General features: G+C 42.1%; 1 protein-coding gene across 2 annotated transcripts in view; it reads left to right on the top strand.

Annotated features, from left to right (window-relative positions):
• The window catches only part of LOC126203227 (protein I'm not dead yet-like), a 294,708-nt gene extending 267,675 nt beyond the window's left edge, over positions 1–27,033 (top strand). For both annotated transcript variants that reach the window (XM_049937472.1, XM_049937473.1), the window contains exons 11-13: positions 2,955–3,148; positions 14,905–15,042; positions 26,070–27,033. In XM_049937472.1, coding sequence (XP_049793429.1) covers positions 2,955–3,148; positions 14,905–15,042; positions 26,070–26,216 — 479 coding nt within the window. In that variant the 3' untranslated portion in view covers positions 26,217–27,033. The remainder of the gene's footprint in view (positions 1–2,954; positions 3,149–14,904; positions 15,043–26,069) is intronic.
• The last annotated feature ends 487 nt before the right edge of the window (positions 27,034–27,520 follow it).

A 27,520-nucleotide genomic window follows, 5' to 3' on the forward strand; every position in this document is an offset into this window, starting at 1 on the left:
CATGCTCTAGTAGTTCTTCTTTTGAGAAGCTGTTTTTCCTTTTTATCTTGAGTATATAAGTACCAGTATTTCATCTTCACTGATGAACTTTGCTGATTTTTCTGTTGGTATGGAGCAGTTTTATAGACTGTTATGTTGTAACTGATAGATGTAAGCTCCAATTAAGTATTAAATTTGATATTAAGCCAAGATTTCCATCCTCAAACTGTTGGTTTCCTATCATTACACTATTGTAGCCCTGAATTTATTTTTGCATTCAGTTTGCAAGTAGTGTTTAAAATACAGGGTGATTATAATTAAAGTTACACATTCAAAATGCTGTAGATATAACACCACTGGTCAGAATGACGTCAAATTGCAACGGAATATTATCAGAGAAGGGGGAAAACGTATGACAAAAGAAAAAAAATAGTGTGAAAATTGATCAGTAGATTGTGCTGTATGAGTCAGAATATGTAAATGAAAACACCTGTCATGCGCACAACACATTGAAGTTGGTATAAACAAGCTGGGTACATGGCATGTCCTTTTGCATCTGTGACATTTGCCATGACTGCCTCAATGCAGGATCGCGCTTTGCTTGTAAAGCTGTATTACAAGAATGATGACTGTGCACGCATTGCTGTGCAGAAGTTCCCGACACTGAAGGGTTTGAAAAAAGGCATTGGTCTAATGACTGCTGTGAGTCTGGAGTAAATGATTCGGAAATTCAAAGAGACAGGTTCTTTTGGTATGTAACCTGGTAGAGGGAGGAAACGAATTGATTCAACGTCAGTGGAGGTAGTGGCCACAGAAATGCAGGAGGAGATGAAGAATTGCCCAAACACAGGACATACCCATGAGCACATTGTGTAAAATCCTACGAAACATCCTTCTTTGCTATCCTTTCAAAATTACCCATGCACATGAGTTGCCTCCTGTTGACCTGCTGGCAAGAAAGATCTTTGCTGTAGAATTTCTTGCTCACATGGAAATGGACAATGATCGGCCGTGGAAGATTTTGTGGACCAACGAAGCCCACTTCCATCGGACAGGATATATCAGTACACAGAATATTCAAATATGGGCAACGGAAAATCCACACGCAAATCAACCAGTACCACTTCATCCTGAAAACGTCACTGTGTGGTGCGGGTTCATGGAATCATTTCAAAGGGACAAGTGCTTCTGGTCCTGTTACCTGCACCATCACTGGTAAGTGCTAAGAGTGTCTTTTGCACAACCACGTCATTCCAGCTTTCCAACACCATGGTTGTGTGGTTGGGATCATTTTTATGCAAGATGGCGCACCTCCACACATTGCAAACCCAATTAAGCAGCTGCTGAAGCACTATTTCGGAAATGCTAGAATTATCAGCTGCCATTTCCCTACAGCCTGGCCATCCCGTTCACCTGATCTTAATCAGTGTGACTTCTGGCTGTGGGGCTATCTGAAAGATGTTGTGTTAAGCATTCCGATTGCAAACTTAGCTGCATTGGAGGCATGCACTGCACAACACATTCTGAACGTGACTCTGGAAACACTTCGATCAGTTGTGGAACATACTGTTTCCCAATTTCAACTTGTTGCAGAAAACAGTGGACAGCATATTGAACATGTTTCGTGCCAGTCACATGGAAATTAATAATCCGATTTCATTTTGATTGATTTTTTTTTTGCAGTTTTTGGCCTCAGGACAATTAAAAACTGGTGTGATTGATGATTTTTTATGCGGTTTTTGGCCTCAGGACATTTAAAAACCATGTCATTGATGATTTTTATGTGGTTTTTGGCCTTGGGACAGTTAAAAAACCGATTTTTCTCATCCAATGTGATATGACCTTGCTGTGGTGGATGGGCTTACATAACTAAAAGCATCACACCTGTACACCCTTGCACACTCAATAGTACAGTTTGTTTAATGTCAAACGTACACCTTAGGCATTGTTGAATGATTCATTTATCATTTGTAGCTGACCACTATTAAATTATGATGATTACAGCATCATTTATTGCTGCATTTTGTAACTTTTTATTTTTCTTCTGCCATACGTTTTCCCTCTTCTCTGACAATATTCCGCTGCAATTTGATGTCATTCTGACCGGTGGTGTTATATCTACAGTGGTTTGAAAGTGTAACTTTAAGTATAATCACCCTGTATATTAACTGAATATATTTTTAAAAGAACCTTAGTCACTGTGTACAGATGAATCAAAATCTCCGTAATTTTCTTGCAAAAATGTATTATTATCCCTAACAGACACCTATATGTTTTGTAATATAAATTATATCTAAAAACAAAGATGATGTAACTTACCAAATGAAAGCGTTGGTATGTTGATAGAGACACTAACAAACACAAACACACACACAAAAATCAAGCTTTTGCAACCCACGGTTGCTTCATCAGGAAAGAGGGTAGGAGAGGGAAAGACGAAAGGATGTGGGTTTTAAGGGAGAGGGTAAGGAGTCATTCCAATCCCCGGGAGCGGAAAGATTTACCTTAGGGGGAAAAAGCGACAGGTATACACTCGCACACGCTCACATACCTTTACATATGTCTGCTTGTGTCTGTATATGTGCGGATGGACATGTGTGTGTGTGTGTGTGTGTGCGCGAGTGTATACCTGTCCCTTTTCCCCCCTAACGTAAGTGTTTCCGCTCCCGGGACTGGAATGACTCCTTACCCTCTCCCTTAAAACCCACATCCTTTCGTCTTTCCCTCTTCTGCCCTCTTTCCTGATGAAGCAACCGTTGGTTGTGAAAGCTTGAATTTTGTGTGTGTGTTTGTGTTTGTTAGTGTCTCTATCAACTTACCAACCCTTTTGTTTGGTAAGTTACATCATCTTTGTTTTTAGATATATTTTTCCCATGTGGAATGTTTCCCTCTATTATATTGTACTATAAATTTCAACACATAAAACAACTGTGTGAATTAATGGATGAAAAATAACTGTTTGCTCTGTTTTTTAGGTGGAGGCTTTGCAATGGCAGAAGCTACAAATGCATCTGGCCTGAATGATCTCATTGGAGACGCACTGTCTGTATTAAACGTGCTTCCTGACTTAGCAATACTAATAATTGTCTGTATTGCTACAACATTTCTAACCCAGTTTGCGTCCAATGCAGCCATTTGTAATATTGTTTTACCAGTTCTTGCAAAAATGGTATGTAAAAAGACAGTATTTCTTAGGATAAGTTATTTGACTATAACTTTTCTGTAGGCCTATCACACTGACTGCAGTAGTGATATCATAACAAAGCATACTGTGATGTATAACATCAATGATAGAAAAAAAGAATCATGATATTCTGAATTAAATTATACAGGGAATGTGATGAACGCATAGTCATAGTATATGGAATATAAAATCATTCTTTGGTGGATTGAATGACTGGTAAACCCAACCAACCAAAGACATCATCACTCTAGCACTTGTAGTGGCACCACTGCTTAGTATAGGGAAAGTTAGTTTTGTGCGATATTCCGAGCACGATTTACAGCCAGGTGCAAGCCAGATTGCAGTAAGTTATGCATACCAGCAGTTGCGAAGGCAAATAGAGGCCACGTGGGCATAGAACTGCCAGAGAGGGCGCACACAGCAGTTTCCATGGCGCAAGTCACAGGCAGAAGAGGGCCACTGGCCAACCTAAGTGTTATGCGTACATGATGCGAAGCAGTGTGTTAGCGAAACAGAGGTGCACATACCAGTATAAATAGGGTGTTGTTTTCTAACGAGGGTCATTCAAGTGTGGCAGCTCTCCTGGATGGCGAGGCATGTCACACCGTTGGGCTACATGCAGCAACAGGTGGGGCACCAGCATCCCAGTCCTCGGCGGGTCATTGGTTCGACCCACTCTTTGGCTCACTGCCACAGGCAGTCATCTCAGCTCCCGAAACATGCCGGTGACTTCCAAGGTGAGGGCTGCAGATTCGGATGCCAGATTGCGGGCGGTCATTGCCGCCGCATTCTCAGCTGTGCCAGCGATTGAGAAGCAGCAGTGGGGACGGCCTGCAGCTCTCGGCGGAGCAGTGCTGAGTCAACGGGGATGGTGGCCACTGAGTTGGCTGCTGGTGCAGCCATCCTGACATGATCATAACTCTGCAGCTGGTGTACAAGGCCGGCACGACACAGTGCTGAGTTGCACAGTCCTCTGGGGTGCATCCTCATCATTGCGGCTCCCTGTGACGCTTACCAAGGTGAACAGAGCACTGCAGTGGAAACAAATAAATCATTTGGAAAGTTCTCACTGAGTTTCAATACATCACATTTGGCGTCTGATACCACAACATTTGGTGTCAGAGTAGCGGACGTTGTCTGTCCAGTATGACGTTTGAGCCCACCGCTTGCAGTACAGTCACAAGATGTGGTGAGTGCTGACAAAACTGTTCTTTTTGAGTGTTGGAGATTTTCTATCTTTTTTGTTTTTTTGAGTATGGTTCCTGGCAATCCACATTGTAGATGTTTTGCGTGGGCATAGTATTTTTTGTTGTCAGAGTAAGTGTTAGTGTATTTGGGGCAGTAAGATTTATTTTTTTTCGTGGCATTTAATTACTTTTGTATTGGTTTATGACGATACTGAGTATCACGAGACGGATCTGTAGGAAGTCAGATAATTCTTGCAGTTAATCCTTTTGTTTCGGGACTAACTGGGAACGAAAGCAACACAATGGCAGAGTCAAGGACGCAAGGTGTGTCGGAACCAGAAGCAATGCGGATTTTGATGGAAAAAGTAGTACAATTGACAGCAGACAATACACAGTTGAGAAATAAATTAGCACCTAGAAGTGAGTGGGGAACCGCATCTGATCAGTCATTGTTGCCTAGGGTGCAGGAGTTTGATCCAGCTGCCGCGAGTCTGATTATTCCGTTTTCTGGCAAGGCATCTGAGGATGTGTGTTTGTTTGTGGAGGACTTGGAGACTTCAGCAGTGATGAATGGTTGGTCTGATGAGTAGGTGTTACATATAGCCAAGATTAGATTAACGGGTGAGGCAAAAACACATGTAAGGTGTTCTGAGGCCTTAAGAAAGGTAGGACAGTTTAAGCAGTTAAAGGAAGGGTTTTTACTAAGGTACAAGAAACAGAATAGCGCTCGGTACTTTAGGGAGAAGTTAGGTATAATGACAAAGAGACAGGGGGAGACGGTGGAGAAATTTGCAGACAGGATAAGGGGAAATTAATGAGTATACTTATGAGTTGGGTCAGAGCAATGAAGCGAATAGTGTTCTGTTCCAGGAGGCTGAGCAAAGTGCACTTGATGTATTTTTGAGAGGGTTGCCGGCGCATATGTCATGGAAAGTGTGTGAAGGGAATCCGAAAAATTTGTATTCGGCCATTCATCTGGCAGTTCAGTGTGAGGAAATAGACATGGCAACAGGGGTACACGAGAGGCAAACAGTATTTGCAGTTGGTATAAAATATTAAAAGTGTGGTCGTACAGGACATGTGCAGAGGCAATGTACCCAGTCACCGAGGAACGGGTGGAAATCAGCAGTGTGGAGGATGGAGAAGTGGACATAAAAAGAGGTGGACAAGCGTTAAATGGCAGAGGGGCCCAAGACCCACCTAAGGGAGCTCCTGTTTAATTTCAATGCTACGAATACATATGCAGAGGTGGAATGTTCAGTGGTACGATCCATAGGAACTAAAAAGTTTAAAATTTTGTTGAACACAGGGGCGCAAGTGTCAGTGGCTACTAAGAATATAATGGGACGAAGAAAGTTAGACCCACCACGTTATAGGTTGCATGGAGTGGGGGAGAAGGAGGTCTCGCCTTTGGGGTTGGTGACAGTTGACTTTCACATAGGGAAAGTCCGATTTAATGTATGCATGGAGGTGGTACCATGGGTAAGCGATGGTTAAGACATGATCCTAGGAGTAGATTTCTTGCATCGACATCATGCCAAAATTGACCTTGGACAATGAACTGTGGAACTTGGTGGAATGTTATTTCTGTTAGGGGAAACTGTTGTCAATGCAGAGCTGTTGTGAGGGACGTTCAGTGTAATGAACAAACCAATTGAACTGCGTACATTAACATTAAGGATTAACTCACATGAGTGTGTGTCTAGTGGCACTGGGAAGTCACTTTGGGTAAGTGTGGAGTCAAATTTACCTGTGCGTACAGTATGTGTTATTGAACCATTGGAGGATAATGAAGATTTGGGTTTATTGGGTTGTTTTGTGAAATGTAGTGTTGTACGCGTACAGGAGGGGAATGATGGGCGAGTACATCCCGTTAACATGGATAATTTTAGCACTGTAGATGTGAATTTGAGGAAAGGAGTTTTAGTAGCAAATTCCGATGTGCCAGATGACAAAAACTGGTGTTCGAGGGGTACACGAAGTGATCAACCATTAACTGCCAATAGAACTGCATTGTATGACAAAATTAAGCATTTGAAGGGAGGAGAATATGGAAGAATTATTGTGGGAATTTAAGGATTTGTTTTTTCCACAAGGGCCATTACCAGCAACTCAATTAGTTCAGCATACGATACCAACAGGGAATGAAGCACCTGTTTACCGGGAACCATACAGAATACCAAGGTATTTGCAGCCGATTGTGGAGGATTTCATTGATCAGCAGCTTGCGTACGGTATTATAGAGCATAGTAATAGTTGCTGGGGAGTGGGCATTATAGTTGTGCCTAAAAAATCTACAGATGGAACTAAGAAATACAGGTTCTGTTGTGACTACCGATACCTCAATAATAAGATAGTAATGGATGCATACCCCATTCCAAACATATCGGAGACTTTGGATCACTTAGGACAGTGCCAGTACTTTTCTACGATGGATTTGACAAGTGGTTATTATCAGTTAGAGGTGGCTCCAGAGGATAGTCCAAAAACTGCTTTCTCTCCACCTGGAGGCCATTACCAGTACATTAGAACGCCATTCAGTTTGAAAAATGCTTCGGTAAAGTTCCAGAGGTTGCTAGACAGTGTCTTGAGTGGTTTGAAACCACAGCAGTGTTTGGTCTATTTGGATTACATTATAGAGTTTTCAAGTAGTATGGAGCAACATAGACAGTGGTTAAGGGAAGTCTTTTTGAGGTTAAGAGCAGCTCGTTTGACATTGAGCCTGGAGAAGTGTCATTTTGCATTAGAAGAAGTAAAATATTTGGGCCATATTATCAGTAAGGATGGAGTACGAACAGATCCGAGGTTGGTACAGGCTGTAAGGGATTTTCGGGAACCAAAAACAGTTAAGGAAGTGCAGTCATTCATCGGAATTTGCAATTTCTATCGAAAGTTCCTGAAGGGTTTTGCAGATTTAGCACAGCCATTGACACTATTGTTAATGGAAAGGTGTGAAATTTGAGTGGACAGAAGAGTGTCAGAAAGCGTTTGACAAACTGAAAGAAATGTTAACATCAAATCCGGATCTTGTGTTCCCAGATTTTGAAAAGGGGTTTATACTAGCATGTGATACATCGAATCGAGCATTAGGGTGTGTTCTTAGTCAAGAAATTGATGAGAAAGAACATCCTGTAGCCTACATGTCTAGGCAGTTGAATGCAGCAGAGGAGAATTACTGAACAACATAGATGGAGATGCTTAGCATAATCTATGAAATCACATATTTTAAATGTTATTTATATGGGAGAAGATTTTGGCTAGTGACAGATCATGCTGCGTTGAAGTGGTTGTTGGGGTTGAAGGATCCATCCACAAGACTCACTTGATGGGCTGTGAGGCTTAGTGAATTCGATTACGAGGTGGTGCATAAGCCTGGGAAGTAGCACACTAATGCGGATGCACTAAGTAGGAAGATGGCAAAAATTACAGTACATGGACAATGATTGTAAATTGTATCAGACACAGCCACAGTTTAATGTCTATGACAATCTTCTGTGCAGGGAAACAAAGTTAGGGCCAAGGGTAGTAGTGCCAGTGAAGTTGAGGGATGAGGTTTTAAAGGAAGCACATGATTACATGTTATCCGGTCATGGAGGGTGTAGAGCGACGAATAGGAGAGTGGCAGAGAAGTATTGGTGGAGAGGCAGGAAAGTAGATGTGGATCAGTATGTCAAGAATTATATACCATGTGCCCAGAGAGCAGATTTCAATCGGAAACAGAAACAGATACAGCTACAATGATTACCGGAAGTGACACGTCCATTTTATTTCCTGGGGATTGATGTCTTAGGACCTTCTAGGTGAACACCATTGGGGAACAGATTCTTTCTTACAGTAATAGACCATTTTTCAAGGTATGTGGAGATGGTGGCTATGCCAAATCAACAGGCAGCAGTGGTCGCGCAAGCATTAGTAAACAAATGGATTTTGAATTTTGGTGTACCGGAGACAATAATTACTGGCCAAGGGACCAACTTCATGTTGGATTTAATAAAGGAACTGTGTAAATTGTTGAACATAAAGAAGTTGAGGATGAGCGCGTTGCATCCACAGGCGAACGGAAGGACAGAACAGGTACACAGAACAATCGGGAAGATGATGAGTTTTTATGTGGATTCCCATCACCATCAGTGGGACGAGAATTTGAAGCATATTGTATGTGCATACAATGCAAAAGTCCATACAAATATCAGTTTGTTTCCGTATGAGGTAGTGTATGGGCGAAAAATGCCGTCACCGTTTGATTTAGTGAAGCTACAGAAAGGAAGGACCAGTGAATCTGTACATCAATTCGCTAGAACAATTCAGGATGTCTGGAAATGGGTACAAAAGGTGAATGTGAAGGATTTGGAAAGGCAGGAAGACGCAGTAAAGTGGAAAGGAAGTTTACTGCAGTATAAAGTGGGGCAATGGGTAATGCTGTCCAGCCCCTACATGCAAAAAAGGAAAACAAAGAAGTTCTCACGAGGTATCAAGGGCCATACCAAGTTGTTGAAACCATATACCCCATTGATGTTAAGCTTCAGCTGCCAACTAGAACAATGATAGTACACATTGGGCAGTTACGGCCATTTAACGGTTGCCTGGATGTGACTCCAGGCATGTCACAGGAAGGAAAGAGGAAGAAAGAGAGAGTGAAGAGAGGTGCTAAGTGCAGAGAAAACCAGGAAGATAGAGTACAGCCTGAAGTACCATAGAGTAATTAGGCATTGTATTTTATATGTGTTTTCGAGTATTGTGAGCCTGCTAGGGGCAGCAGTCTTTTTAAAGAGGGAGGAAGGGTGATGGTGAGCCCTGTCTTCAGGTCACTGAAAAGGGAGGTATAGCATCTGATGTACGTGGAGTGTTGTTGGAGGAAAATCTGTGAAACTACAAATATGGGACATATGTATGGTGCAGTTATTTTTAGCCAAGGGAAAAGGAATAGATGTCCAAGGGACATCGTGGAGCCAAAATTGAGCTTGTAACGGGTCAGGATGCATTGGATCTTCTCCACATATGAGAATTTGGTAGTAGTAGCAAGTTGTTTTGAGCAAGGAGTGTTTACAGAAGCAAAACCTGTAGAGCTCCAAGGAAGCAGAGTTTTAATCAATGGAACTAAGTGTAACATAATAGGACCAACCTTCCACCTGCCAGCATTAACTTCAGGAGTCACACAATTGAATGTTACGCAGCCACAGTTGTACTGGCCAGAAACCACTTTAGAGTTTTTGCCAAGGCAGAATCTGACCTTGTTAAATCAAACTCTGGAGCCAGGTCTGTTGAGATCCATTAACTATTTCATTTTAGAGCAAGAGGGGCGCATATCAGCCAAACAGCTTGTTCAGCATGTCACTTAGTATAGGGAAAGGCAACGGCAAATAGCGATAATTTTGAGCACCTCTGTGCCAAGTGTCATTGCAGCCTTAACTTTGTTATGTGTTGTTTTCCTTCTGATCAGGCGGAGAGCCAATTCCCAGAGGGATCCGGGGGTAGTCCAAGTCCCAGTATTTTGGATATGGAGGGTGAAGGTAAGGGGTTCAGTGAGCATTCAGCGGAGTGGTCATCCATTAAGAATTTTTTTAATTGTTTTTTCCCTCATGTCATGCCTAGGAGCACTAGACCACAACTAAGTTTTCTAATAGTAAGTAAGTATAAGTGCCAATCCAAACAAATTGAAGAGTTAGTTAAAGGATGACCCGGTGACCGGGTCTTTCCGAAGAGGGGAATAATGTAGCGGCACCACTGCTTATGATAGAGAAAGTTAGTTCTGTGCGATATTCGGAGCACGAGTTGCAGCCAGGTGTGGGACGGATTGCCGTAAGTTACGCATACCAGCAGTTGCGAAGGCAAATAGAGGCCACAGGGGAGTAGAACTGCCAGAGAGGGCGCACACAGCAGTTTCCATGCCGCAAGTCACAGGCAGAAGAGGGCCACTGGCCAACCTAAGTGTTATGTGTACGTAACATGAAGCAATGCATTAGCGAAACAAAGGCATGCAGCCGAGTATAAATAGGTGTTGTTTTCTAACAAGAGTCATTCAAATGTGGCAGCTCTCCTGGATGTCAAGGCATGTCACACCATCGGGCTATATGCAGCAACAGATGGGGCACCAGCATCCCAGTCCATCGCGGGTCATTGGTTCGACCCTCTGATGCCAACGCAGGGTCTGCAGCCAGCCAGTGGCAGGCCACTCATCAGCTCACTACCGCGGGCAGTTGTCTCGGCTCACGACACGTGCCAGAGACTTCCGAAGGGAGGGCTGCAGATTTGGATGCCGGATCGCAGGGGGTCATTGCCGCCACATTCTCAGCTACGCCAGCGAGGAAGAAGCAGCATCGGGGTCAGCCTATGGCTCCCGGCGGAGCAGTGTGGAGTCAATGGGGACGTTGGCCACTAAGTTGGCTACTGGCGCAGCCATTCTGACATAATCGGAACTCTGCAGTTGGCGTACAAGGCCAGCACGACACAGCGTTACATTGCACAGGTCGCTGGGGTGATTCCTCAGCATTGTGGGTCCCTGTGATGCAGACAGAGGTGAACGGAGCACTGTAGTGGAAACAAATAAATCATTTGGAAAGTTCTTGCCAAGTTTCAATATGCCACATTTGGCGTCTCATACTACAACACGCTGTAGTGGACAGCAGAAGAAAATTGCACCTACAGTAGAGCTGCTAAGTTTGTTAGCTATTTCATTATTCAGTGTATATTGATTGTAACATCTCACTAATATGTGGAACATTTCCCTGTTTACAGAAAGTTAGACTTTTCCCAGTGAAAGGATAGGTAGGCCTGCCTGCTCACTGACCATTTACATGAGAGACTTTAATTTACACAGTTCTTAATTGAAGTTGGGTGAAAAATGTAATGTAAAATATTTTGTGAAATGATTTGTCTAAAAGTAAGCTTTATGTGCCTTTGAATGATGGTCAAAACATGTATGGCAAGTGATGTGCATCAAACATTGCTCTAATCTATTTCATGTGGCTTTGAATGTGAGTCAAAATCATGTGCAGCAAATGAGGCACATCAAATGCAGAATGGAAAAGAAGAGCAGTAGAAAGACTGAGTGCGAAGGTCAAATGAGGGATGTGTAGTGCTGGAATAGGAACAGGGAAGGGGCCAGATGGGTGAGGACAATGACTAACAAAGTTTGAGGCCAGGAGGGTTATGGGAACATAGAACATACTGCAGGGAAAGTTCCCACCTGCGCAATTCAGAAAAGCTGGTGTTGGAAGAATCGATATGGCACAGGCTGTGAAGCACAGTCAGTGAAATAAAGGATGTCATGTTGTGGGCAGCGTGCTCAGCAACAGTGTGGTCCACTTGTTTCTTGGCCACATTTTGTCAGTGGCCATTCATGCAGACAGACACCTTGTTGGTTGTCATGCCTACATAGAATGCAGCACAGTGGTTGGAGCTCAGCTTTAATGGGATAGTTGATGTTTGTGACTGGAAGTGGAGGTCAACATCTAGGAAGGTGGCTTGTTGGGTTGAGTAGGACCAGGTGAAGCAAATGGGGAAGAAGCTGTTGAGGTTCTGGAGGAAAGTGGATATGGTGTCCCCACCCTCGATCCAGATCACAAAGATGTCATCAGTGAATCTGAACCGGGTGAGGTGTTTCTGATCCTGGGTGTTTAGGAACAATTCCCCTAGATGGCCCATGAATAGGTTGGCATAGGACTGTGCCATGCAGGTGCCCATAGCCATATCCTGGATTTGTTTCAGGTAATGCCTTCAAAGGAGAAATAATTGTGAGTGAGGATATACACTCCTGGAAATTGAAATAAGAACACCGTGAATTCATTGTCCCAGGAAGGGGAAACTTTATTGACACATTCCTGGGGTCAGATACATCACATGATCACACTGACAGAACCACAGGCACATAGACACAGGCAACAGAGCATGCACAATGTCGGCACTAGTACAGTGTATATCCACCTTTGGCAGCAATGCAGGCTGCTATTCTCCCATGGAGACGATCGTAGAGATGCTGGATGTAGTCCTGTGGAACGGCTTGCCATGCCATTTCCACCTGGCGCCTCAGTTGGACCAGCGTTCGTGCTGGACGTGCAGACCGCGTGAGACGACGCTTCATCCAGTCCCAAACATGCTCAATGGGGGACAGATCCGGAGATCTTGCTGGCCAGGGTAGTTGACTTACACCTTCTAGAGCACGTTGGGTGGCACGGGATACATGCGGACGTGCATTGTCCTGTTGGAACAGCAAGTTCCCTTGCCGGTCTATGAATGGTAGAACGATGGGTTCGATGACGGTTTGGATGTACCGTGCACTATTCAGTGTCCCCTCGACGATCACCAGTGGTGTACGGCCAGTGTAGGAGATCGCTCCCCACACCATGATGCCGGATGTTGGCCCTGTGTGCCTCGGTCGTATGCAGTCCTGATTGTGGCGCTCACCTGCACGGCGCCAAACACGCATACGACCATCATTGGCACCAAGGCAGAAGCGACTCTCATCGCTGAAGACGACACGTCTCCATTCGTCCCTCCATTCACACCTGTCGCGACACCACTGGAGGCGGGCTGCACGATGTTGGGGCGTGAGCGGAAGACGGCCCAACGGTGTGCGGGACTGTAGCCTAGCTTCATGGAGACGGTTGCGAATGGTCCTCGCCGATACCCCAGGAGCAACAGTGTCCCTAATTTGCTGGGAAGTGGCGGTGCGGTCCCCTACGGCACTGCGTAGGATCCTACGGTCGTGGCGTGCATCCGTGCGTCGCTGCGGTCCGGTCCCAGGTCGACGGGCACGTGCACCTTCCGCTGACCACTGGCGACAACATCGATGTACTGTGGAGACCTCACGCCCCACGTGTTGAGCAATTCGGCGGTACGTCCACCCGGCCTCCCGCATGCCCACTATACGCCCTCGCTCAAAGTCCGTCAACTGCACATACGGTTCACGTCCACGCTGTCGCGGCATGCTACCAGTGTTAAAGACTGCGATGGAGCTCCGTATGCCACGGCAAACTGGCTGACACTGACGGCGGCGGTGCACAAATGCTGCGCAGCTAGCGCCATTCGACGGCCAACACCGCGGTTCCTGGTGTGTCCGCTGTGCCGTGCGTGTGATCATTGCTTGTACAGCCCTCTCGCAGTGTCCGGAGCAAGTATGGTGGGTCTGACACACCGGTGTCAATGTGTTCTCTTTTTTCCATTTCCAGGAGTGTAGTTGGTCATGTTGACTAGGAAGCAAGTTGTTGGTTTGGAATCCGTTGGGCATTGGGAAAGCTAGTATTCAATTTTGGTAAGGCCGTGGGCATTAGGGATGTTAGTGTAAAGGGAGGTGGCATCAACAGTGACGAGCAGGGCACCATATGGTAAAGGGACAGGAACTGCAGAGAGTCAGTGGAGGAAATGTTTGGTGTATTTTATATAGGAGTGTAGGTTCCGGGTGATAGGTTGAACATGTTGGTCTATGGGAACACAGATTCTCCCAGTGGGGACACAGTAACCAGCTACAATGAGGCATCCTGGGTGGTTGGGTTTGTGGATTTTAGGAAGCATGTAGAAGGTAGGAGTTGGGGGAATGGTAGGTGTGAATAGAGAGATGGACTCTGGGGGAGATGTTCTGGAATGAGCCTAATAATTTGAGGAGTGACTGGGGATTCTGCTGGATTTTTGGAATGGGGTTATGGTGTCAAGGTTTGTAGGTCGTTGTATCTGACAGCCGACAGAAGCCTTCTGCCAGGTAATCCTTGTGGTTCAAAACAACAGTGGTGCAGCCTTTGTTGTGCCACAGTTGACAATGCCATGCTGGGATGGGTATGGCAAGAATTCGATTACCGTATTGACGTCTGCCGTGCCACTCATGGTTTGCATATCAAATATTTGTAAAAAAACTTTCAGAGTTTCTCTTCAAAATGCAATTTGTATGACATGTGTACAATGTTTAGTTCTTGTGCAATAAATAATTGAAAGTGTTCCTGGACTTTATGTACACCCTGTATTATCATTACAAATTGCCATTTACAATGAACACAGCTTATGTTCCATCTTTGTGCACAATTAACGTACTGGTATGAGTGACATCCTCTGTTTCCATTATTTTCTCTTGATGGTCTACCTGATAATGCATCTCCCCTTTATCAATGGTTGCAATGATTGTCTTGTGATAATAAAGTGCAAATGAATGTCGCTTTTAAAAGACATTTTAATAACATCTTAGACAATGTTTTTATTCACACAGTATTATTAAAATACTTTCTTTAAGTACTGTCAAATTCATATCACTGAGAAATGTGGAACCGGATTCAAATTCAGGAGGAACAGAATTCAATTCCCAACCCGGTAATCAAAATTTAGGTTTTTTGTGGTGTCTGGGACAGTACCTTTGAATAGGATGTGTTCACTTTTCTTCCCTACGTTGTTCTGTCATAGCATGTGCTCTTTCTCTGATGATGATTTGTCAATAGGGAATTTAGCCTTAGCTTTCTGTTAAATAGAAATACAAATTAAATAATCAAATCACAGTAAGTTCAATTACGAAAGAAAAGATATGCTTCTGTACTGACTGTATATTACATTTATTATTGTCACTCTGTTTTTCAGGCTGTGGCAGTGGAAATTCATCCAATGTATCTTATGATGCCAGCATGTCTATGTTGTTCTTATGCTTATGTACTGCCTGTGGGTACACCACCAAATGCTTTTGTGATGGGTGAATGCAACATGAAGACATCCGATATGGTAAGATTTGTAATTCAACAAGTGGAATTGTAAAAATACTGTAAGCTACTGTACACTATCATAAGTAAGTGGAGCCCTCTGTAGTTTTCCCAGTAGCTTTAGTCAGTTAATATTGTACCCACATTACCTGAATGTTAAGTGTGTTGAATACCTGTCAGGCTTTACCACACATTGATCACTTTGTTCACATATGTGATCAGTGTCTTGATAGACTGGTTGGACACCAGAAGTGTTGAACTGTCTAGAAACTCTGTGAGGATATTAATATCAACACTGAAACTGTCAGTGTTTAATTCAGGTTTTATTCAAAAATGGCTGATTTGTAATGTGAAACAGAGGGTTGTTGTAGTAAAGAAAAAACTAGCCTTTGATTGTGATGAAGAACTTTCTATTGACCATCAAATAACAACAATAATTGTATAGATTTCATATGTTTGTGCATGCGAACTGTACTTGCATCAAAAGTAATAGCTTTGGTTGCATAAAAGTGCAGAAGTTACTAGATCAATTAATTATTATTACATATACTAAGTCTGTTCAAAAAATTCCGGTACTTCATCCACAAAATTTTTCTGTGCTTACCTTTTACTTATTGTGCATGGTTTTCTTTGAAATACTGTTCACAATTGATGCACTGCTCCCAAAACTGTTTCCGCTTTCGGAAGCAGTCTTGGTATACTTCTTGCTGGATTGTGCAAAGCACCATCTGCGAATTTTCTTTTATGTTGCCTATCATTGCAAATATTCATCCTTCCAACTGGGTTTCCAGCTCTGGGAATAAAAAAAAAGTCCACCGGGGCCAGGAATAGAGAATACAGAGGATGAGGCAGCCCAGTGATTTCGTTTTTTGGTACAATAGTTATGCTCCAACAGGTATGAATTTGCTGGTGCATTATCATGATGCAAGAGCCATGAACTGTCTCACCATGTTTCAAGCCATTTCTTTCTCACATTTTCTGGCAGGTGTCGCAACATGTCCTGATAGTACCATCGATTAACACTTTGTCCCTGTGGCACAAGTTCGTGATGAACTAATCCTTCAGTCTCAAAGAAAAATATCAGCATGCCTTTGACGTTTGACCTGGCCTAATGAGCTTGCTTTGGTCTTGAAGAACCTTCCATGACCCATTGTGAAGATGGAACCTTGGTCTCAGCATCATAACCATAGACCCATGTTTAATCACCAGTTATGAGTCTCTTAAGGAACATCTCATTCTCATTTGTGCGATCCAAAAGCTCTTCACAGGTTGCAAGGCGAAAGTCCTTCTGGTCTTGACTCATGAGCTGTGGGAAGAACTTGGCGGTAACATGATGCATTTCAAGATCATGTGACAGGATTTCATGTAAGGCATATATGCCCTGGGACAATCGGGAAATCCAGGAAAAACCCAGGAATATTTTCATCTGGGGGAAAACTGGGAAAAACTCGGGAACCTTTTAGAATTTCAAGAATGTTTCATTGTTTTAGGTTTGAGTTAAATTCTTGTAATTTTGACTGGTAAGAACTGATACTCTAACAAAGAATGTTACTGTAGCTCTCTGATGCAGAATAAACTGCAGCAACAAAACACAAATGAGAGACAAACACTAGTATAAAACTTAAACTGCAAATAAAATGTGCCATTTGGGGGTGGGGGGGGTGGTGGGGGGGGGGGGGGGGGGGACACAACGAAAGCAAAATGTGCCAAAGGATTTAGGATCAAGATAGTGCAATACTTTCATAACAACAAGCTGCTTTCAATGAGCATGGCATCAGAACTGTTTGAATTAGGTTTGTTTAAGCAGATGCCAGTGGGCTCATGTACATGTGGAGAAGCAGCCAGAAAAATTTTTCTGGTACACTCAAGGTGCCAGATTTACACATGCGCAGATCAGTCATAATTGTGGGGAGAAGTAGTCTCCACATGACCACTGTTATTGCTTCGTTTACAGCTCTCACATCAGATGAAAACAAAATGGATTTCTGTGGCTGGGAGCTATCAAATGAATAAAAATACTTTCACATAATTATGGAAGACTGAAATACATTGTTAGTTTCAGTTTTATGATTTGATTTTATTTCTACATTATTGGCAATCAAGCATTCACCACTTTTCAGAACAACAAATTTATTTTTTTCGATTTGCTAATCTTTTCTGCAAAGGCAGGCAATTTATTTGGAAGGAAGTGTTTCATTTCACACTATTAACTAGTTTCAACTGTTCACTTAATTTGAAGTGCACATTTTCATCTTCTCGCATGTGTGGTATTATGCCATAATTAAGAACAGAACATGAGATAATACTCCAAGAAAACTGTCATCCCAGAAACCACACCAAAAAGTTTTAACAGAATTTGACATATCTACCTTCTGTGAAACACAATCTTTTTCGGTTACTAGATGTGTTTCAACACTTGTCTGGTTCCTTCTCTAGGCCTGACATTATTTCTTAATTTCTGTTGTTTATATCTTAAATTTACAGAATGCCATCCTTCAGTAAATTTATAGACTGGCAGCACACTGTGTTTCATCATTGTAAATAACAATGAGGCTTTATATTTACTCCTGGAGTAGAATATAAACTGACAATTATACACTTCATTTTATAGGTCCATCCTGATCACACAAATTATTACAATTTCACTATTGCCAGTTTTGGCTACTGCTATCTTCAGATCTGTTACAAACAAAAACAGAGTGTAACCAACTAAGTTCAATTTGTTGAACTAAATCTATAAATGCCTGTTGTTGTTAATGTGGTCTTCAGTCCTGAGACTGGTTTGATGCAGCTCTCCATGCTCCTCTGCCCTGTGCAAGCCTCTTCATCTCCCAGTACCTACTGCAGCCTACATCCTTCTGAAATGCCTGGTGCTACATAAAAAATAGTATTTACATGATTAATAGCTTTGTATACCAGCTATACATACCGTAAAATATTCTGATGTCAGTATCTATATCAAATTATCCATATAGGTACGTAGTAAGTACTGGGTACATGAGAAGCCAGTATTGAAAATGTAATGGTTAAAATGCAGTAGGCGTAGTCATTAATTAAAATTTACATCACATGGCAAAATGAGCATCTGACAATATAACACGTACTAACATACAATGCATGGAATTAAATCCACAATGGCAGATTTCATTTCATAGATGTAATTTTGTTCTTAAAATTTGTGTACTGGGTTTTACACAATTGCATTTTTTACTTTCCCAGGCGAGGAACTTCACATTATTACTATTTGCTCTTTTTATGTGGATTTTAAGTAACATAGCTGTTTATTATGTAAAATAAAAACGTTTTATTTAGCACCAGGCCATTTATAGATTTAGCATCAGCAAACTGAACTTAGCTGGTTACATGCTGTTATTGTTTGTAACAGATCTGAAAAAGGTAGTAGCCAAAACCAGTAATAATGAAGTGTAAAAATTTGTGCGATCAAGAGGGACATGTAAAATAAAGTGCCACAATATGATCAAGGACTCATTTTCAGACTTTATGTCTTCAGCCAATGACAGTTACTGGTGTATAGAAACAACTGTTTCTTTTTATTTTTTCAATAAAGTTGTATTTCTTCTTACTAGCTGTCTGCACTGCTCTGTGGATGTAAACTTGACAGGAAATGCTAAATAACAGTATTGCAGAGTATAAATCACAAAAAACCTATGTTAAAATCACCACACTGCAAAATATTAGGGTGCATTGAGTTGTAGAGTCTAGTTTTGAAATGAAAATCGTCAAGGACTGCTTTCTAATTTTGTATTCCTTATCTGCCATAAGTAAAAGCCCTAAGTACAATAACTCTATATGCGACCTCTGAAAAACATACTACACTGCTGCACACGGTCATGTGATGCCACACTAAACACAAGATTCCAAACAGAAATATGACAAAAGCTGTATGAGCAGAGAAAACACCATGCACAGGCTTGCTACATCATCATAGCTGCGCATGCAGCTAACATCTGTCATCTGGTGCTCCCTATCAACTGTTCAAACATACCTATTTCTAACAGGTCGTGAGAAAATATTACGAACGGTGTTTTGAGAAGCATTATTTTTGAAGCACATTTCCTTTTATGCAAGATGAATTATTTTAACTGTCAGAATGTGCAATTAATTTCTTAAATCACAGAGGTTTTGGTCCTCATTCAAAATACTTTGAGGACCAGCCATTCAGAAAAAATTTGGGCCCAGAAGACCAGACATTTGTCATCACTCAAAATTTTGCTGGCACATTTTTGTTTGACATAATTTAAAGGGTAATACATAAAAAAAGAGCAATATTATATGTGAAAGACTAGTGTTTCTTGTGGCTGTACTATATGTACATAATTACACAATGAATTTTCCTATTTGCATGTTCACACTATTTAACAGTGATGTTGCTATTGGCTGACTACATCAAGTGTCCTGTGCACTAAATCTCTGCTATCATTTTCTGGCAAGATAACATGACATGAGCTATGCTTGGCTGATGAAAGCACATCACAGTCACGATTTTAGTGCTTTGGAAACTAACGTGCTGTGTTTGGTGGAATTTGTAATTATACTTCTGTAATATGAAAATGTGCAGCCCATATGTTGTTGTGCATCAAAGATCTTTCCAAAACACACTATTTTTTTTGCTGGGTTTTGTTTACTAAAGTGCTGAGAAGTTATATGCCACTGCATAAAACTTATACTATTCAAAGGCTTAATAAGTTTTACAGTTCTGAGGGAAAGTATACCGTCACTTAAAATGGAGAGAAACTGTTTTTCCACCTGGGAAAATGTGTATTACACCCAGGAAAGTTTGTTTTTCACCTGGAAAAAAGTATTTTTTATCTGGGAAGTCGTGGAATTTTTTTGCCTTCTCCATGTATACTAACTGTCTTGTCATGTTCCATCTAAAATGTTACATTCTTCTGTGATCTGTTGGACAGTCAGTCTTTGATTGTATGCACAATTTTGTTGGTGTTCCTGACATGAGCGTCATCGGTAGACATTGAAGGGCATCCTGAATGAGGGTCATCTTCAACTTCTTGCCAGCCATTTTCAAACCATGTAAACCATTTGTAACACTGAGTATGGCTTAAGCACTCATCACTGTAGGCCTTCTGCATCATTTGGTGTGTCTCTGTAAAAGTATTCTTGAGTTTTACATAAAATTTAATGCAGACACATTGTTCCTCTAACTCTGCTATCTCAAAATTCGCAACCTGTGCTACACCGTGTTCTGCTCAATACAGCACTGAACAATAACTAACAGGCATACAACAATGTAACTTCCACCAGCAGTTACACATTAAACATGGTGTGTGCAGAGATGCCAACCGCATTTCACTCCAACATGCCATTGGCACGAAATTATGAATGTTCCAGAATTTTTTGAACAGACCTCATAAATGCAATTTACATTTTGTGAGGATATAAAATACACAATGGACTAACACTGAATGTTGTCTGGTTCTAACTGTGCTAATCCTACCATTTAATAAGTCATTTATGTGGTTTATCAAAACTACCGTGCCATAGGTTTGGTAGTGCATAACTCTGTCCAGATGGTTTGTCTACATTATTAATCCTCTGTATGCCAAAAGTTACAGATGTGAATTGTCCAGTTCTGAAAAATGGTCCATGAAAATAGAGATCAGTCATTGTTGCTACTATATATTATTTGCATAGATAGTCAACACTACAGGAAGTTCACTGTCACTTCTGATCAAGAAAAGTTTTTGTTCTTGTGATTGCTGTATTTTAGTGATAATTCCTCAAAATGATTTTATTATCTCCAGGGTTTAGCCTAGTAATAAAGCTAAATGTAATGGAAAGTTATCATCTTCCTGTGCACAATTTAAGAATTTCTGGGCACAGGAAACTACACTACTTAATCTTAACTGCTTCCAATGTCATAATTTGCTGTGCGAAAGGTGTTACTAATGATACTTCAACAACTCATTTGAGTGTTGAGTGTTTTATTTCTACATGAATAATGTAGGAAAACATCAATTGCTACTTACCATAAAGAAGATAGATTAACTTGGAGACAGGCACATTTAAAAAACGCTTACATAAAGCTTTCTGTCACAGCCTTCTTCAGCAAAAGATAAACACACACACCATTCATATACATAAGCAAATATACCTCATGCACACATGACTACCACCTCCAGCATCTCAGGCTGGAATGCAACTATCATGTGGGATGCAAGCAGCAATCTGGAGGGGGCAGGGAAGGGAAATGGATAGTAGTGTATGGGTGGAGGGAGATAGATGCATGCTGTCTGAGGGAGGGCACAGGGACCAGAATGCCAACAGGTGCAATGTCAGGAAATTGTGGCGCAAGGAGGTGGGGGGAAAAAAGGAGTGAAAAAGGAGAGGAGCAGTGAAGGATGGGCTGGTGCATTGGCAGAGAGCAGCAAACAAAGAGGGTGAAAAATGAGAATGGGGAGGAGATGATAGGACAGGGGGTGAAAACTGTTGGGTGGAGGGTGTGGGGACAGTATGCTACTGTAGGCTGAGACTGGGATAATTACAGGTGCGGAGAATGTATTGTAAGGATAACTCCCATATGCACAGTTCAGAAAAGCTGGTGGTGGAAGGGAGGATCCAGATGTCTTGATAGTGAAGCAGCCATTGAAATCAAGCATGCTATGTTCAGCTGTATGTTGTGCCACAAATTGACCTAATTTCCTCTTGGCCACAGTTTGGCAGTGTCTGTTCATCCTGGTGGACAGCTGCTTGGTAGTCATACCAATGTAAATAGCTGTACAATGATTGCAGCAGAGCTGGTAAAAGACATGGCTGCTATCACAAGTGGCCCAGCCCCTGATGTGGTAGGATAAACGTGTGACAGGACTGGAATAGAAAGTGCTGGGTGGGTGGATTGGGCAGGTCTAGCACCTTCGTCTTCCACATGGATATGATCCTCATGGCAAGGATTTTGGATCGTAGTGGCATAGGGGTGGACTAGGATGTTGTGGAGGGTGGATGGGTGACGGAACACTACTTTAAGTGGTATGAAAAGGATTGCAGGTAAGATGTCTCACATATCAGGGAATAATGATAGATAGTCAAAGCCATACTGAAGGATATGCATCAACAATGTAGGAGCAGATAGATTACTTCTTATCATAAAGAAGACATGTTAAGTTGCTGGCAAGCACAGTTAAAAGACACTTAAATAAAGCTTTCAGCCACATCCTTCATCTGCAAAAGATAAAAACATGCCCTTCACATACACAAGCAAGCACACATGACCACCAATTCTGGCAGCTCGGGGTGGAATACAACTATCACATGGGATGCATGCAGCAGTCTGGAGGGTACAGGAAAGGGGAAGGGACAGAAATGTGTGGGTGGGAGGAGAGAGATGAAGTCTGGTGGAGTGTGCAGGGACTAGAATGACAACAGGTGCAGCATCAGGAGCTTGTGGGGCATAGAGTTGTGGAAAAAAAGAACAAAAAAGGAGAGGAGCAGGCAAACATGGGTGGGTGCATTGGCAGATGGTGGCAAACAAAGAGAGAGGGAGGTGAGAATGGGAAGGAGATGATGGGAAGAGGGTGTGGAAACTGTTGTGTGGAGGGTGTGGGGATAATATGTTACCATAGAAATGGAAAATGTATCATAAGGATAACTCACATCTGCGCAGTTCAGAAAAGCTGGTAGTGGTGGGGAGGATCCAGTTTGACTCAGGCTGTGAAACAGCCATTGAAATCAAGAGCTGCATACTGTGTCACAGGCTGGTCTGCTCCCTACCAATTCTCCACCAAATCCAGGTCCAAAACATTCCTGTAACACTGTTGTCAACCTTTCCACCAAAACCTTCAGCTCCACAGAAGTTTCATTCCTAACCAAAGGCCTCACTTTTAGCCCTACACCCAAATTTGACCACTGTGGATTTGCCAAAGACTGACTCTTCTTCTTCCAACCCATGCAACAGAAGCATTTCTTTGCTGCCAATCCCTCCAACCAAAACCACAAAAATCCCAACATTCAACCCTGCCTTTTCCAGTTCATACCACCATGCAACCATGATCCAACCCCCCCCCCCCACCCACCCACTCCTAACCTTCCGCTCATCACCTTCCAGGAATTCCTTACCTTCAGCTTAGCCTCACCATCCCTCCCAAGGTCCCTTCCTCAGAACACCAACCTTTCAGAAGATGTAAGAATAGCCATACATGACCTCAAAATAAATCCTGACCTAATCATCCCTCGGCACCCACCTTTTATATGCTCCCCAAAACTCACAAACCCAATAATCCTGGACACCATGTTGTGGCTGGCAGTTGTGTCTCTACTGAAAGAACTGGCTCTCATTGACCAATGACCAATACCTCCAACCAATTGCCTGTAATTTAGCCCACCCCCCACATCCTTCACCGATTGTCTACAATCCCCACCCCTTTACCTCCTGGATACCATTTTGTTACTGTTGATGCCACCACCCTATACACCAACATCCCTCATGTCCATGGTCTTACTGGCATTAAACACTATCTTTCCCAACTCCTTCACACTCCACAATCTCATTCCTCATACACCTCACCAACTTTATCCTAATCCACAACTACTTCTCCTTTGAAGAAATATACGCAAACAAATCTGCGGCACAGACTTGGGCAGCAGCATGGCACACTCCTATGCCAACCTGTTTATGGGCACTGTAGAGGTACCTAAGTTTCTTCACAACCTCAACACCTTCTCGTCTATCTGCTTCACATGGTCCTCCTCAACACAACGTACCACCTTCCTCCTCTGTGCTCTATCTGCACATCTGTCCACATTAAATCCACCAACCACCAACAGTACCTGCATTTCAGATCTGTCATACCTTTTACACCAAAAAATCCCTCCCATGCAGTATGGCCACCCAGGGTAGCATATGTGCAATGACAAAGACTCCCTTGTTCAATATGCTGAGGGCCGTCACAGACAGGCACTATCCCCCAGACCTAGTCCACAACAGAGATCTCTTGTGCCATTTCCCCTTACATCCCCAACCCTTCTATGATCCCCAAGAACCAGCCACAATGCAGTGCCTCCTTTGTCACCCGGTACCAGCATGGACTGGAACAAATGAACTAAATCCTTCACCAGAACTTTGATTATCTATCATCATGCACTGAAATGATGGACATCTACCCAAGATCCTTTCCACCCCTCTTACAGTGGCGTTCCATCACCCACCCAACATCCAGAACATCCTAGTCCATCCCTATACCATTCCCAATCCCAAGCCCTCGGCACAAGGGTCATACCCCTGTGGAAGACACAGGTGCTAGACCCACCCAGTACATCCACCCAATGCTTCCTGGTACTGTCATGTCACAGGTCTGTCCTACCCCAACAGGGACAGGGCCACCTGTGAAGGCAGCCATGTCATTTATCAGCTTTGCTGCAATCATTGCACAGCATTTTATATTGGTATGACTAGCAATGAGCTGTGCCCCAGGATGAACTGCCACTGCCAAACTGTGGCCAAGATCAAAGTAGATCACCGTATGGCACAACATGGAACTGAACTTAATATGCTTGATTTCAATGGCTGCTTTATTACCCAAGCCATATAGATCCTCCCCTCCACCACCAGCTCTTCTGAGCTGTGCAGATGGGAGTTATCCGTACAATACATTCTCCGTACCTGTAATCATCCCAGTCTCAGCCTATGGTAACGTGCCGCCCCACACCTTCCACCGAACAGATTCCACCCTCTCTGTCCTATCATCTCCTTCCCAATCTCATCTTCCAATTTCTTTATTTGCCACCCTTTGTCAATGCACCTGCCCATCTTTCCCTGCTCCTCTCCTTTTTTGCTCCTTTTTTCACCACCTCCCTATCCCACAACCTCCTGACGCTGCGCCTGTTGGCATTCAAGTCCCTGAACACACCACCAGATGGTGTTCATCTCTCTCTCCCTACCCATACTCTACTATTCATTCACCTTCCCTGCCCCCTCCAGATTTCTGATCACATCCCAAGTGATAGTTACGTTTCATCTCGAGATACTGGAGGTGGCAGTCATATACGCATGAGGTGTGCTTGCTTGTGTATATGAATGGTGTGTATTTCTGATTTGCTGATCAAGGCTGTGACTGAGAGCTTTCTGTAAGTGTATTTTAATTGTGCTAGTCTGCAACTTAACATGTCTTCTTTATAATAAGTAGGAAGCTATCTTTTCCAACCTTGTTGATATTCCTACCTGGAGTTTCCATTCATTTATTTCTACATTATTCTACACACAAAGGAATTATAGGTATTAGCTGCAAGTGAGCATTGATTGAAATTAAGGGGGAAAGTGGAAAATTTGTGCTGGATAGGGATTTGAACCCAGGTCTCCTTCTTACTAGGCAGGTGCACTGACCACTAAGCCATCCAAACATTGTGGTCAGTGGAACTGTACAGGCTACCCCAGCACACCCCTGTCAGACCCAAATTCTCGACTTACGCACACACTGCTAATGTAGGGCCCCTTGCCCATTATCCTCTTTACTCGTGACATTTCACTGATTTCTGTAAGAGTTCGAGCTTGGTGTATATCTGCACTGGAGAGATCATTGGCCTTATATGTGTGCGTGTGATGTCTGTTCTTTTGGACAATATATAATTAAGGTTTGATGACCAACGATCTCTTCAGTGCAGATACCACCAAGCTTGAACTCTGACGGGAATTGGCAAAATGCCATGAGTAATGACGATAATGGGCAAGGGGATACATTTATACTTTGTGGTTAAGCTGAGAATTTGAATCTGACAGGAGACATGCTAGGGTAGTTCATGCAGTTCCAATGAACACAGTGTCTGGATGGTTTAGCAGTCAGAGCATCTGCCTAGTAAGTCTGAGACCCAGGTTTGAATCCCTGATGGCTGCTGGATCAAAAATCAGACAAAAAAATTGTTGAAGTGTTACATTGATCATAGATTAAGCTGAATACATTAATTCTCCAAAAGCCAAAAGATTTTTGAAGGAAGAACTTCTGACAAATAAATTTATAGAATGATGTGTTGTATACTATAGGAATTATGCTCAATTTATGAGGATATGTGATTATTTTGTTACAGATTAAAGCTGGTCTTGGAATGTGTGTTATTAGCATTGTCTTTCTGTTGGTGCTATTTCCAACATATGGAGGAGTTTTATATGGTTTGAATGGATTTCCAAGCTGGGCTGCGAATAGTAATACAACCAGGAGCTTCCACCACCAATGAAAAGGGGAAAACATGAAACAGAAGGAAAAAATGTGCTGTTGGATTTATGTTCCAGACATTTTCAGGACACTAAATATATCTAAACACAGATACAATGCCTAAAAAGTGTTACTTTTTGCAAAAATTAATTGTATATTGCAATTAGACTGACTAGTGACTCATTTTAAGTCATTTATTGAATTACTGACAGTTTACATATACAGTCTTTTATGCTGTGTGCAGATTTAGAGTCTAGGTTAAACTTTTAACTAGAATCTGAACACACTTTGATCTCATACTTGTCAGTTTTGTGACATGTACTGAGTTATTGTAAATCTATGAATAGTTATTGTTTAGAGGCTGGCAGTTATGAAGCATATGATATTACAATAACTGTGTTGAAATGAATTTAACTGAAATGCACTGAATTGTTATTGATGTGTGAAGATCATTGCCTGCTCTTAATAGATGGTAAAGAAAGACAGTTGATGGAGTGAGGAATACAAGGGCACAAGGAATAGATACTCAATAGGAATAGAAACAGTTGTACTTTTTACATCTTGTACCTTATTTTGCCAGTTATCTTTTGTGCCAGGTAAGATCAACTTCTGTAATGAAAAAAATGAAAGTTTATGAGCTCTGCTGAGTAACATCAGTTTATGGAAGGAAACCAGTATTTGACAGGGTGCTGAAACTCACTGTTGTGCCAAAAATATTGTTTGTGATACAGAACTGCATCTTTGTAAAGTAAAATGCCTTTTGAAGTTTGATAATGAATTGTGATATCATATATTATTTATTATAAAATTCTAGTGAAAATACATAAAAAACAAATAAAATAAACATGAATACTTTCCAATGAATTATTTTTCTTTTAAGTTCCCATCCATCAAAAGACAGGTACAGTACATTGACTTATAAAAGAGCAATGTTTTAATGTCAGGGCTGCCACTGGAACAATGACTCATGAATGGAAGTGGCTGTAATTTACTGCACCTAATGCAGTGCCAAAAGATAAAATATGTAGCAGTTTTCTGGACTATTCTGATGTAGCAGGTTAAAACTGGTAAAATTAAGATTTGCATTCTTTAGAGAAACATTTTTCAAATAAGCTAGATCAATGTAGCAGAAGTAGAAATTATCTACTGGTATATAAATTTTGAATTATTAATGGAAAATATCGTATAAAGATGTGAAACAAATACTAACAAAGAGATAGAGGGGCTGGCCAGTATTTACCTCAGGTCAGTACAGCCGATAGATACACAAAACAGAACAGAAAATTTACGTATCCTATCCCAAAGAAAGCAGGTGTTGACAGATGT

The sequence above is a fragment of the Schistocerca nitens genome, chromosome 9 (assembly GCF_023898315.1).
Source record: "Schistocerca nitens isolate TAMUIC-IGC-003100 chromosome 9, iqSchNite1.1, whole genome shotgun sequence".
In the NCBI taxonomy this organism is placed as follows: domain Eukaryota; kingdom Metazoa; phylum Arthropoda; class Insecta; order Orthoptera; family Acrididae; genus Schistocerca; species Schistocerca nitens.